The following is a 15388-nucleotide window of genomic DNA, read 5'->3' as shown; positions in this document are numbered from 1 at the left end:
CACTTCATTGAAAGAGAGTCAATAAGCCTAGTCCATGCTCAAAAGGAGGGTATTATACAAGGACATAAATACAAGGAGGCAGGGTCATTGGGGCCATCTTAGTGATGGCCTACCACATGGATCAATGGGAAATCATCAAAGATTTCTGAATGTGCAAATGACATAACTTGGCTATCACCAGTCACCCATGCTCAAAACTAGGAAGTCATTCAAAATTTCTCCTTCTCATTCAACACCCATATCCCTTGTCACATCACTCCAAGGAGTTTAATGGTCAGCATTTTTTCTTTCTAATGGTACATAAAATAATAGCACATCTAACAATCATTAGTGTCTCAGATTCTATGGAAGAGGATAGGGGCCCCATGGTGGCTTCTGAGAGAGCAGTTTGTAAACATGGGTGTAGACAGAAGCCAGATCATGAGGATTAAGGAGTGAACAAGTGGTTAAGAAACATTCTGTAATCTAACACATATTCTATTCTACACATGAAGCCAGATCTTTAGTAACTGATATGTCTTATTGCTTAGTGGATTACATTGCAATACACTTTTAATTTAGGTTCCTTTATAAATAGTGCCAACTTCTGGGAATTTTATTTGAATTTTGAAATTCATGTTGACCTGTTCACTGAAAACTTAAAGGATACAAAATGGTAATGACAGCAGAGCATGGCCTTTTCTCTTATTGTGGTTCTTGATTCTTCTAATTTAGGAAAAGCTTTATGTAAGGAAATCAAAGAACTCATTCACTTAACACAAACTTACAAACTCTCTTTAACAGTTTCCAAAACTCATCCCACACTTTATCTCATTTTTTGTTACTACTGAGACTGTGTCTACATTAGAATTCCTGGTACCTCCGGCTTTGTTTTCCCATGAGTTCTCTGTGGCCAGAGAAGGAGAATTATGAACATAGTGTTTATCAGCAGGAGAACTAGGCCACTGCATATGGCTGTCATCTGCTCTAGGCTTTGGTGACCGCATATTTCAACATATATTGCAATCATATGATGATTTCCACCCCATCTGACAAGTCATCCAAGGAACTTTGGTTACATGCCTTATCTCATGTTTCATGAGGTTTTCCTGGTTATTATCCAGTATTCAAGTTGAGTTAGGCAAAGGCATCAACAGGTCAAATAACTGAGTTAGTTCATGCAGTGAGCCTTAACCTTAAACTGCATCCTGTAACTTCCTTTTGGAGAGGGCTCTGTCCTAAGGATCAAGAGCCTCTACCTTGGTTTCATGAGATGATGGTGTCACACTTTAGAATATTTTTTTTTCTAATTTCATTTGCCTAAGATGCCATTAAAAAAATTAAACCTTTGTATTTGCGTGCTGATCTTAGGATCCAATCTCTTTTTTTTTTTAATTTTTTTTTTAAATTTATTTATTTATTTATGGCTGTGTTGGGTCTTCGTTTCTGTGTGAGGGCTTTCTCTAGTTGTGGCAAGCGGGGGCCACTCTTCATCGCGGTGCACGGGCCTCTCACTATCGCGGCCTCTCTTGTTGCAGAGCACAGGCTCCAGACGTGCAGGCTCAGTAGTTGTGGCTCACGGGCCCAGTTGCTCCTCGGCATGTGGGATCTTCCCAGACCAGGGCTCGAACCCATGTCCCCTGCATTGGCAGGCAGACTCTCAACCACTGTGCCACCAGGGAAGCCCGGATCCAATCTCTTATTCTGGGAATCTCAATAGATTACTTTCTGCTGAAATTTTCTGATTTGTAGAATGTAACCAACCATATCATCTCTTCTCTACCTCTCCCAGATGCTATTCAGCCAAGTGAGATGAGATCTGTGGCAATGCTTTGAACCCCCAATGGGAACGGTGTAAATCTGAGATGTCGCTTCTATTATTACCAATACTACTATTAAGTTATTGACAGAATGGGGAGCATGATATAGGATGCAGAAGACCCTGGATGAATGCCTGCCCCAACAAACACCAGCTATGAGGTGCTGGGCAAGGCCTTTAACATCTCTTATCAGTTTCCTGACCAGAAAACTAAAGATCATACTCCCCACCTTTCTACCTGCCAGGGTTCTTGTGAGTATCAAGTGAAGTAAGATATGTGGACACATTTCACAAAAGGGCCAAAATCGCAAACATTGATTGGAATATAATCACTATTATAAAAACAGCATCTGAACCTTCTCCTTTCTTCCAGTTTCAAACCACTTGAAAGAGCTGGAGGAGAGGTAAAGCTAGAGTCATGAGACTAGACAAAAAATTCACGGGCTGCTGATGACAGCATTGTAACTGGGTAACTAAACAGATTCCTAAGCAGGAACTGAGTAGAAGCTTATCATAATTCACACTCATGGATGCTCCAATGGCACTTGACTCATGGGATTTACAGAGAAAACATAGCAATCTAAACCATAAGCAATTAAATTTAGTTTAAATGCATGTATGTGTGCATATGTATGTATGTATCTTGCCAATGCTTTCAACTTCTTAACAGTGTTCTAGAATATTAAAAATCCATGTGACCTTTTTCTTTCTGAGGAAAATAAAACGAGATCAAATATGCATATGGCCAGGAATAGAAGACTTCCTACCAAAAAAGATAGTATATTGGAAGATGTAATTCTACAAAGTCAGAGACACTAGCTGAAATCAATGATGAAGATAAAATATTAACTCCTTTAACCTTGTCTATGTCAAATCATCTCTAAGTTATTTTCTACAATAAGAGAATCAGACAAAGGTAGAAGAGTTTCTGGAGATTTTCTTTCTCATTCTCATCTGAAAATGTTCAGTTCAACAACCTAGAAAAAGGATTCTGGTTTTTGTAAACACATTTTTCCTCCCAAGATGACTACGCATCCAGCCCATCAGAAATCCAGAATAAGTTAAAATAAAGGCCTGGAAATATTTTCAAATGGACATCTCCCACTGAGATGTGAAATCCCCTCGCCCCCCATTAGCAGTCTATAAAAACATGAAGAATATCTGCTCAGGCTCTGAATCGAGACACCAACCTTCCCAAAAGACAACTACTTCCACCCAAACAACTGGTCCTCCCTTCCTTCTTGTCAGCACTGCTCGCTGAGAGAGGCCGTGTTTGGTCTCTTAATCAGACCTTGCTGACGGGCTGACATCACTGCAAACGTTTTCACTTACTCTCTGGCAACACTTAAATCCTTGCCAAAGGCCAGTCAGTGAAGTCAGAAAGCACTGTTAGTGCGAGGCTGGGGGAGTGGGAGTGTGACTGTCAGCTAGCAATCTGTGGTGATGACAGGAGGCAAATCTAGGAGCTGAAACCATTTTAAAGGTCACTCTGTGGGCAGAACCGAAGACCTCTAATTTAGAAAAGGAAACAGAACTCTGGGACATGGAAGCACCAGGACACTGCGATTTGAGCACTCTGAAAATTCATTATCCACTCCCTGATTGTAAAGACTACTTTACAACCCAATACAGCTTAAACAAACAACTATTTGCTTTAGCAGCAGTGTGAAATAATTTGGTAAAATAGAAATGCTAAATAATGTACTAGTGGGTTCAACTGCCTATTTTTTAAATTTATTTTTTATTGAGGTAATATTGACGTTAATGATAATTATGTAAGTGTCCTGGGTACAACATTATATTTCACTTCTGTATACACGATAGCATGCCCACCACCAAAAATTTAGTTCCCATCCGTCACCATACAGTTGATCCCCTCTACCCATTTCATCTTCCCCCCATCCCTTCTCTTCTGGTAACCACTATTCTGTTGTCTGTGTCTACATGTTTGTTTTTGTTTGGATTGGTTTGTTCATTTATTTTCTTTGTTTTTAATAGCTACTTTATTTATTTATTTATTTATTTATTTTTGGCTGTGTTGGGTCTTCGTTTCGTGCGAGGGCTTTCTCTAGTTACGGCAAGTGGGCGCCACTCTTCATCGCGGTGCGCGCGCCTTTCACTATCGCGGCCCCTCCCGTTGCGGGGCACAGGCTCCAGACGCACAGGCTCAGTAGTTGTGGCTCACGGGCCCAGTTGCTCCTCGGCATGTGGGATCTTCCCAGACCAGGGCTCGAACCCGTGTCCCCTGCATTAGCAGGCAGACTCTCAACCACTGCGCCACCAGAGAAGCGCTGTTTGTTTTTTATATTCCACATATGAGTGAGATCATACAGTACTTGTCTTTCTCTGTCTGACTTACTTCACTTAGCGTAATACCTTCAAGGTCCATCTGTGTTGTTGCAAATGGCAATAATTCATCTTTTTAAATGACTGAGTAGTATCCCATTGAATATATATATATATATATATATATATATCTCACATCTTCTTTATTTTAAAAAAATGTTCTTCTTTAGTATTTTTTTTCTCCTTACCCTTCATTTTTAAAAAATTTTCAACCTTGAATTGCTAAATAGAGTTTAAAATTCTTAGCATAGCCTTCTGTGAAAAGCTATTACATATACTTTAGGACTAAAATTTTAAGAGTATCATATACTAAAGTATTGATAAATGATTTTTAAAAGGAACACAGATCATCAGAGAATAGTAATAGTAGGCCCATGCCTGGATTGAGGTCATCTCTTTTCTGTCTTTCTAAAACTGGAGAAAGCTTGGGAGAAGACAATGGCTTCAGTCTATTGAACACCGTATTCTGGACCTGGGTCCATCACTTATAAGATTTGCCAGATGGATTTGCTATGGTTTCATTCTCCAAACTCTCACCTGCTATGTTGGTTTTTTTTTCTTGTTTTCCTTTTTTCCTAACTAAAGAGGACGTTTGTTCTGCCATCCTTAAGAAGACCAGGCGGGCCAGGGCTGAACTCCGCAGTGTGGGAGCAAGAGCAGCAGGGACTGTCTGCTTTCCTTCTCATCACCACTTAAAAACAAGGGAGCAGGGATGTAATGCACAGCATGGCGACTACAGCTAACAAGACTGTACTGTACCCTTGAAAGTTGCTAGGAGAGTAGACCTTAACGTTCTCACCGCACACAAAAGTGGTAATTACGTGAGGTGATAGGTGTGTTAACTAGCCCTACTGTGGTGATTATTTTGCAATAGATGCATGTATCACACCATCATGTTGTGCACTTTAAACTTACATAAAGTTATATGCCAATTATACCTCAATAAAGATGGAAACAAAAGAAAACAAAGCAAGGGAGCACTCCAGGGAGGTCCAGTAGGTACCAGGAAGGGCCTCTTTGGAAAAGTAAAAAGGAGAGGAGAGAAGGTACTCAAGGCACCAGGAAACTCATCACAAAAGGCACACTGCACATCTGGCACCCACCAAAGATCAAATTCATTTGGGTAAACCAAGCTTGCAAACCCAGTCAATACCCAGTGATCTATACATAATTGATTTATGCTGTGGGTTATCTGCTTAGGGCTCTGGGGTACGGTCTGTAATTATTCATCTGAGTAAAACTTCTGCATTCGTTAAGTGGCAGTGAGTCCTCCACTGGATCTGTTGTCAGATAAGAGGGACCAGCCTGAGGATCCAGGGACCGGTGATGCCAAGAATCACCTGCTCCACTCCAGCTTGGCAATACTGGGTAGACGAGTGGGTTTCTGTTGGATGAGAAGTCGGGTCGAAAGGAGAGAGAAAAAGTAGCAGCAACTACTGGGCCTTGTGAAGTTGGAACTTGATTTAGGCGGTGAGGCTGCTGATTGCTCAAATAACAATTCCTGGTAGTGGGAAGAGTTATCTCCTCCACTGTCTCTTCAAATCCAATGCTTGCCCTCACTTCCATGTGAGAGTGAGAGACAGTTTCCAGACACTGCTTTACTTAGGGGGGTTTTCTATAAGAGCAGGTCTTTCTATTTACAGAGGTTGCTTTAAAATCACCTGGCCCTGTTAGACTAGGTAAACCACTTTTTAAAAGGCAGACCCACCTAGACACCAAATTAAGCTAAAAATCTTGGAGTGAGTCCACCTGTAAAAAGAAAAATGTTCAAATCTTACCAAGTTGTTGATTTTTGAGTCGTAGACGCCCGCTTCATTTGTCTGTGTCACAAGCCACTCATTCCCCTTCTTAATGAAAACAAGAGGGAGTGATTATACCTCCTGGGGCTGTGCCATTTATGCCGTCTGAAAGGCACTTAAACGAGTGGCACATTATCTCACACATCTGGAGTTTACCAAATTAGCCAATTATGCTGGAGCTCATAAAACGAGGCCTTAAATGTCATTTAACTAGAAAATATTATAATCACCAAGTGGTCTGATTGTAAGATGATACTTGGGGCAGCATCAGTGGTTACAGAAAACAAATCGTGAAACAAAACACAGTTCGAATGCCCCCCAAATGCAACCACATATTTTCTACAGTAATACTTTCTGAAGAATACCATATTTCTGAAGGCACCAGCAATCAACATGTTTCTCATTTGAAACTAAGTTTAATCTGACCTCCTGTTTCCTAGTTATTTGCCTTGGGCAAACCAATGCCCGAGAATTTTCTTCATAAGAAAAGTAAGGAACAAGCAGGATGAGAGCAGACTGATGGAAAACCATGAATTCATCAGAGATATGGAGCTCTCTGCAAGAGATGGAACAATGGTTGGATTAAGAGTCTGGAGTTGTCAGAGGTTTGTGGTGCTGCCTCAGAATCGACAGGATTTGGTTGACTGACCATATACTGGTCTCGCATACTTTACTTGAAGGAAGAGATAAAAGCTGCTTTAAATTGGTATGTGATTTGAGGGTAGGAATACCCAAAGTTTTAGAACAGCTATTTAAAAATTAGAGGTTTACAGCCACTACTTCCACATTGTCTTCTTTTCATTTAATAAACAACAGAATATGGTGTTTAATGAAAGGTGATACAGTGTAATGGAAAAAGCATGGTATGTCACTAATACCTGTTTGACTTTGGGGAAGCTGTTTAACTTCTCTGATCATCCGTTACCTCACACAAAATACAGACATACATAATGATGCTGAGCTGTGTTGAGACTAGTGCTGTGCTGAAATGATAAAGTCCCTAGCACAGTGCCTGGTACACTGAAGAAAGTAAATATTAGTTTCATATCTTTCTTTACCTATGTCACCAGAATATCTTAAGTTCTGTTTAACTCTTTTTTTTCCCTTCATTTCAGAAGGAATGGCCACTAGATGTTTTCAGAGGAGGAAGAGTGAGGAGGCGGGCAGTCCTGGTTTTATTTTAGCATAATTTATAATCCCCTCACCCATCTGTGAACATCTCAATCACTCTCTTTAAAGGAATGATAAGTACAAAGGAGACTAGAAGAACTCTCATGAGATACTCTGAAGCAAAAGGAAATTAGGTGTGATGCATGAACGCATGGTAAATAGAGATACCAGCTGCTATTTGCCAGGGGAGTTTACAAAATGAAGCTTACTGGTTTTGAAGGCACCTAATCAACTAGGCTAAATCTTCATGTCTTCTGGGCTCGTGATTATAGTAGATGGACCTGTTAGTGTATTTTGTCAAACCAGAGAAAGATGAAGAATCATGGTGACGATGGAGGTGCTCTCAACAGTGACAAATTCCTTCCCTGTCAGTTTTCTGCAATGACGACCTTTTTGGTAAAAGCTAAGTAAATATGACAATTCCACATAACAGAAATCCTTACTCAGAATTTGGAAGGCCTAGTTTTAAAAACTTAAGTTAATTTCACCTCTGTAAAGCTGGGTTGAAAAACTATGTCCTTAATAACAGCAAAATGTATCTATGCTTTTAAGAAGAAAAAAAATCTTAGAAGCAGTAAAGGGATTCAGACCCATATGAATGAGCTCTTGTCTCTTAGAAATGTGAATTCTGGGCTGAGAGGTGGGGAATTGCATCTCTAAGAATGGTGAAAATACCACTTCACTTTCTTACAGTGGGGAAATGGGAGCTCTGTGCAGATTCTAAGTGTATTAACAGACTTAAATGTTTTTAAACAACAGAAAAGGACTAGCTTTCAAAACCTTTAACTTGCGGAGCTGGGGGAGTTAGATAAGAAGAACCAGGAAAGATGAGCTCTCTTAATTGTTAATAGTCAAACTGACTAGCATTATCCTCCCTGCAGGCCACAGAGCAAACTGGCCTCTACACACATGAGTGAAAAACCATCTTTGAAAGCAGAGTATACTCTAAAAGCTAACTAAGAAAATCAAAAGGAACTGTTTTGCTAGGAAAAAAATTCAACACAGCATGTGTTAAAAGGTTTTTTTTTCCTTTATTCTTCCTTTTTTTTTTTAAACTTAAGGCTATGAAATGCTCTTGCTCTGTATCAAAAATAACAGGCAGCTTTTTCTTTTGTATTTTTACAAATATTTCCATCTTTAAGACTGGAGCTTTCTGGCTTTTGCTAACAACATGTCCAGATCTAAAGGCATTACAGAAAGAATGTCAATTTGCTTTAGAAGCAATTAAACATACAGTCGAGGAAAAGGCCAATTTTACTATGCAGGGACCACACATACTGTATGTTTGTTACATTACTTGATATCAAAGCAGAAACATCAAATTCTTCCTAAAACACACTTGAAGTGAAGAGTCTGGCTAAGGAACTCCCACATCCAATTCAGAGATATCTGTTACAGTTTACAGAACTTGGCAATGCTGACACTATTGTTTTACTGGAAAGAGATAATTTATTGACTATATAATACACTACGGTTTCTTCAATTTTATATATATGTACTGGGTAAAATGAACATGATTTTGATCCCAACTGCCATAAATGCGGGCACATTATCAATGACACTTAGGTACCACATCACCAGAGGAATAGCAAGAATTTGCTCATTCTGTGTCACTAGATGACCTCAAAATATTTAATCAGCCTTCAGGATCATTATCATAGCTTCAGAGGGAGTGGTCTATAGCAAGAATTATCATCTTTCTTTTTCATTTTGCATCATCATGATGTTGGTGTGATGACTTTCATTCATTTGTTCAACATGCATTTACTAAGTATCTCTACTCAGTGCCAAACACAGGGATAGGGAAAACAGAGGGAAATGAGACGTGGCCCTCAGGGAAATGTATTCTTGAGGCGGGAGAGGGGAGACAGACAGAAAACAAGCTCAATAAATCAGGGTGGTGCACGCTATATAACAGATCTGTGCACGGGGAATGAGCCTGGAGAAGAAGCAAGGGCTGTCCTAGGAAGGGCTCTGTACACCTGATAAGGAATTTAGACTTTACACTGCAGGCCATATTTTTACATATTCCTGAAACACTCTAAAGATAAAATAATTAAAACAGTATGATACTGGCACAGAGATAGATAAATTAATGAAACAGAAAAGGAAATAGAGAAACAGAATAGAAAACTTAGCTGATATATATGTGGAAGTTTAATATACAAAAAAGCTAGCATTTCCAATTAGTGAGTAAGGAATGGATTTTTCGACCAGTGGTGTTTGGACAACTGAATAACCATTTGAAAATAAAATTTAATTCCTATATGCCATACTGCACATTAAAAAAAGAAATCACAGATGGATTAAAGATTCAAATGTAAATGTTTATAATCTTGGGGTTAGAGGATGTCCTTCTTTTTTAATGTGCCATCAAGGTCAGATATCACAAAGGAAAAGATAGATATAATCACAAAATCACAATCTTCAAAAATCACAAACTTCTGAAAGGTGTAAGACACTATAGTTGTAAGACAACTGACAAGTTGGGGAAAATATTTGTAATTTATGTAATAGTTAAAGGATTAGTACCTATAATATATACAAAACTCCTACAAATTAATAAAAAAATCTAACCTAAGAGAAATGGGTGAGAGACACAAATAAGCAATTCATGAAAGAAACAATACCTAATGATATAAAAGTATGCTCAACCCCAGTTACAATCAAAGGAATACTATTAAGACACTTTTATTTTTCACCTATTAGATTATAAACAGGAGATGCATGTGAGTGACAGATATAACAAATAATGATTGATAATGTCCAGTGTTTGAGAGGGTGTGGAGAAGTGAGAACTCTCAAATACTAAGGATATAAAAGTCAGTACATACTTTTTGGAAGATAATTTGGCAACATCTATGACATAAAATGTGCATATCATTTGATCTTATAAGTCCATTGCTAGCAACTTTAAAAAATAGAAATATATATATATATATATATATATATACATACACACATAAATGTGAAAAAATAGTATGAGAATACATACTGTACTATTGTTTATAATAGTGAAAATATGGAAACAACCTAATGGGCCACCAAAGGGATTAATTTAATAAACTGCAGTATGTAGATAAATAAATTACTATGCTGTTGTTAAAAAGAATATTGGCATGGAACGACATCAATGACATATGTTTAATTAGCAAAATAGTAGCCCCAGTATAATCTGTTAAGAGAGGTAGTGAACTACAGAGGTTAGGAGCATGGGCTTTGGGGTCAAGCTCACTGGATTTGAGTCCCAGCTTCAAGGTTTACCAGATATGTGAAAATTACTAACTTTTCTGAGTCTTGGTTTCTTCATCTGTCCAACTGGAACGGATCCTAACAGAACCTACCTCAAAGAGTTATATGGAGAATTCCTAGTACATAGTAGAGGCTAAACATGTACTAGTTGTTATTATTACTGTTATCTTTTCGGTATAATTATTCTTTTCAACCAATTCTCTTATGAAAACAACTTCAAAAAGCACATCTAATGTCCTTTGGAAAATTATGCTCGATAGAGGCTTTAACTGAATCTATACATCGAAGACAATTTTAGTTTATGTAACAAAAATATTCTATTTATCTGATCATCTAATAGATAGGATGATGAACTTGACACATCAATTTTTGATAAAGATATGTTTTGACTGAATATTCATAAACCAGAATGCAAACAAGGAACACATTTGGGCGCTATATTTAAGAATCAAAATAAAGAACTATCACATTTAGATATCCCCAGTTATAAGAACTTTAAAAAGCCTCAATAGCACAAAATAAAAATTCTCCTCTAGTCATCGAACTATTATTAATAAAGGATATTATTAACATCCTTTTTGTGGTAGTTTCTATCATATACATATTTAATTTTCAACCGTATTATCAGGGAAAACACACACAAAAATAGGAAGACACCCTTTTAAATATTTTTCCCTACTAAGACTAGGAAAAGAAATCATTCAAAATGAGAAAACATGTTATGTAGTAATATATTAAAATGCCCACATCAACATAGAGACTATATATAAAGAACCATACATACCCTTCTGTGCGGAAAATCATTCGAAAGCTGTCTCCTAAGCTTTTGTAACTGTTTGGATCAGTTGCACATCTCTGAATCTGGAACCTAGAAACAAAATCAAACAAACAAACAAAAATCCAAGTTAAGGATTTTGCCAAATGGCTTTTCTCATTTTTCAAAGTCTTAGGAGACTCAGCCTTTTCAGATTAATCTAAAATATTCTGGGTTTTGCTACAGATTTTACTGATTTATTTGTCTTGTATAATCTTTACCTTATTTTTGTAGCCTTTAAAATTATGATATTTCTCTGTACTTTAATAGAGCTGCAGAAAGAGTTTTTTTCATCTGTTTCTTAGCTAGGCAGATGCACCCTGAGGCATTTATGCTTTTTTTCTTTTGCGAAAAGCACACACAGATGTCATAGATTGTTTTAATGCATAATTCAGAAATCTGAAGATGCATATGAAACAAATAAGTAGCTCTATTTCTTATCTTAATTAGTGCTCTTTGATGGTAATTTAATACAAAGTTTAAAAATACAGAGCAGCTAATATGGCCTAACTTTGATCCTGATTATGAATTTGGAATTCATTCTGGCAGACAGGAGCCTGCGTTTAGAGCAAGAATTCGGGTCGTACCGTGATACAATTTATTATCAGTACTTCATGATGGAGCAGAGTTGGTCACTAGGGGTAGTTCAGGTTACCTGGACCTTCACAGAAGCACAGTGCTCTGCATGTAGTTTGCGAACAATAAAAATGTATCCCATTTTGGAAAGCCAAATTCTTTTTTTTTCCTCTTCTTTTTTGGTATGATCATGCATCTCAGAACTCTAACCTTCAAAATGTGGAAGTTCCCAGTATGAGGGTCTTATGTATTTTGTATCTTACCCTGGGGTTTGTTTCTAATGAGATCTATGGCAAGTACTGTCATTTCCCTACACCCCAGTTCTCCATTTTCGGTTTTCTTTAGGCTGCCTACTCCTTGGGTTTAACCTTCTTGTCCCAATTCTAAGTTAAGCTCCTTCTTCCTTCTGTACTTCCCTCCACAGTCTTAGCAAGCCTTTTAAAATAGAAATTCTCGGAAACACCTCTAATATTGTCTACTCTAAGATGCTTTTCTCAGATTGTTAGATTTATGACATGAACATAACTTCTAATTCTGAGAATGATTTATTTTATAGTTCTAGGCCCCAGGGAATTATGCTGAAAACTAACACATATATCACAGAGAAGTGTGAATATTTTGCTTTGATTGAAGTGATTAGGCATATGAACAGAATAAGTAGACTATAAGACTGGAAAGTGAGGCTGGATTACATTTGACTTTGTAAAGTGGAGAGTTGCTGAACGTGATTGTGCAGGAGAGTAGCCGTCCTGAGATGAAGGAGTTGATTCTTCCAGTAGAGTACTTGAAATATACAAATTCCTAATAAAATATTTATTGTCTGATTGGGTGGATTAGAATGGGAGTATGGGGGGCAGAATAATGATGAAGGCAATTATGATAGTCTGGGTGAAGATAATGGTGCCAGAATATGAATGGAGGAAACAGAAATGTAGTAAAAGAGGTGAGCTTGCTGGGTGATCACTTTTCTCTTTAAATCAATGGGTTTTTTTAATGATACATTCAACATGATCCTCTCTTGATCCTCATCAACCCAGCAAGTAATATTCCACTGCCCTAGACTTACTATTGCCAATGTTTAAAATGTCATAAATATTCATAATGTTTTTGCTTGTCAAACTTACCTCTCTATTGGCATGATCATTTTTAGGAGGTTAGTTTCTAGGCAAGAACTATATCCCTAAAATTTAAATTGCATGGAGCTTATCAGAAGATCATGAAGCTTTACAACTAACTCATTTAAACTGTTCTGGATCCAGAGGTGCATTTGGTGTGTATATAACCACTGGCCTAGAAGACTCAGTAAGCAGTTCTGTCTAGAATCGACAACATGATTTGATGGTCAGGTAGGTGGACCACCTTTGGTATTTCTGGACTACTGTATGTAGATGAGATGATCTGGGACTTGGGATACAAATGAATTAATAATGCCAAACACAAAACAGTACAATGGAATAACTACATGTAAGTTTATACAACAAATAATTTTGGAACATAGAGAGCGATTTCCAAAATACGACTTTGATTCTAATTCAAAAAAGAATCTCCATCTCTGCATTTGCATATTTGTAACCTACATTCATTGTTGAGTATGAAAAATTTCTTATGTCTAACGTTCAAGAGAATAACTTAAAATAGTTTTATATATTATAAAAACATTACATGCTTATAGATTTTTCTCATAATAACTGTAATAATTTTCATTAAGTTCATTTCCCTCTGTCAAATTCCTTTCTGGATACTTTTCTCCCAAATTACCAAGTATTTTTAAAATATTTGCCATATGAAATAAGATGCTATAGGTTTTACAAAAACCCAGGGCATTATCCCCACTCTCAAGAAACACAGTAAATAAATGAGAAAAAAATTTTTACAATAAAAGGGAAAATATCCAAAATGTCAAGTAGCAGCAGCACAAGTTGCCCAGGTGTTCATCAGAGGGAGCAATTACTGTTTTCTGCAGAGGATCAGGAAGGATCTCAGGAAGGAGAAGGGATTTAAGCTGGTCCTATAGGATTCAGAGAGGCAAAAAGAGTAAGCCAGGAGAAAGCATTTCAGGTGGCGAATTGAGAGAGGGAAAGATGTCCTTTTAATAGAAGTGAAAGAAAAGATCTCCCACCATGACAACCTCCCGTGTTTCATTCAGGATGGATGTTACAGTACCCTGCTGGTGGCATTCAGCTGCTCAGGGTGGATGGAGACCTGAGCGGGTTAGAGGAGGGTGTTTATGAGATAAAGTCAATGACCAATATAGAGCGTTTGGCCTTTTCCTCAGCGGAGCATTTCAGCTAACTCTGTGGCCATCTCACAGTCATGTGACCCGGTCCTAGAAGGAACTGTGAGTCACGAGAGGGACCAAAGCAAGTGAATCCTAATGGCAAGAAAATTGACCTTAGCTCCTCTTTTATTGATGGGGTTAGAGACATCAGCTTTGTCTATGATGTCTGCATGTTTCAGTAATACCAAGGTGGGTCCTCTGTCAGCTTACACAAAAATGAATACAGAGTACAATTACTTCTTAATTAACTAGTTATCTAACTTGGCTATTGGAAGTCTAGGCACTTCACTCATTAGTTGCAATTTCTTTCTTTTTTCAGAATCCAACAGATAATATTTCCAATCCACTATTCTCAGTTAATGAGTTCTTGAATACTTACTATGTATTAGGTACTCCACTAATTGGGGCATTATGAAGAAATAAGATATAATCCTGCCCTTTAGAAACTTATAGTTATGTGAAGGAGATGTACAAATAGATGATTACCATATGCAAGGAATAATGTTTAGGAATAGTATTTCAGAGTATCACATGTCAGCCAATGAGTTTTACTGGCACTGAATAAACACTAGTATTACTTTTACTGGAGATGATCTTATCTATGGCTGACAGAAAATAGTATCAATACTATGCAGTGACATTACAGGGAAGAGGGAAAACGGGAAGGATATATTTGGGCTAAATATCTGTGATTAAACTTTACCCTCCCACTTTAAAACAGGCAGCAAGGACAGTCAGTGGAATCTTTGAGGAGTGTTCCATTTAGAAGCTGACTGTCTGATGAGTGATGCTGTGTTCATTACAAACAGGAGCGGCAACATCAAATAGCATCACACGAGGAGAGTCCACAAGCTGTGTTGCAGAGCAATGCAAAAGGATGGGCAGGCATGGTACATACTAATTCCTCTGTAAAGCCTCCCACCATTCCTTACTATCCTAAAGCAGCTAGAGGTCCCATTAAACAGGCTAAGGCAAGCACAGCTGTCTCTTCTACTGCACATCTCACTTACGGCATGTCTGCACTCTGCAGAGAAAGTCCATGCTGTATTTAGTTCCACTACACATGACTTATTCTGATCACAGAGTTATCAGTTCTTCTAAGGGATCTGTTTCAAGTTGATATAATTACAGTGCATTTTGGTCAATCATGTAAAACAGCAATTTCCTTCTTCGTCTCCATTACATTTCAGCAACTTAAAAGGTTTCTCTCGAATTGAGGCTTTACATCAGCATTTTCCAAGCTGCGTTCTGTGCTAACAAATTCTCTCTATGCTCGAGGAGACAATTTTCCAGTTACGTAATAGAACTCTTTGTAAAATTACAAAGGCAAAGCCACACTACTCTAAATACAATCA

At 37.8% G+C, this 15388-nt stretch overlaps 1 protein-coding gene across 7 annotated transcripts in view; it reads right to left on the bottom strand.

Moving 5' to 3' along the window:
- The window catches only part of SLC25A21 (solute carrier family 25 member 21), a 512281-nt gene that overhangs the window by 138446 nt on the left and 358447 nt on the right, over positions 1 to 15388 (bottom strand). For all 7 annotated transcript variants that reach the window (XM_082384196.1, XM_082384197.1, XM_082384201.1 and 4 more), the window contains one exon: positions 11150 to 11233. In XM_082384196.1, the coding sequence (XP_082240322.1) occupies positions 11150 to 11233 (84 nt within the window). The remainder of the gene's footprint in view (positions 1 to 11149; positions 11234 to 15388) is intronic.

Source organism: Balaenoptera borealis, assembly GCF_965194805.1.
Source record: "Balaenoptera borealis genome assembly, chromosome: 3".
Classification (NCBI taxonomy): Eukaryota; Metazoa; Chordata; class Mammalia; order Artiodactyla; family Balaenopteridae; genus Balaenoptera; species Balaenoptera borealis.
Note: the sequence above shows the minus strand (reverse complement) of the source record. Positions and strands in the feature narration are given on the sequence as shown.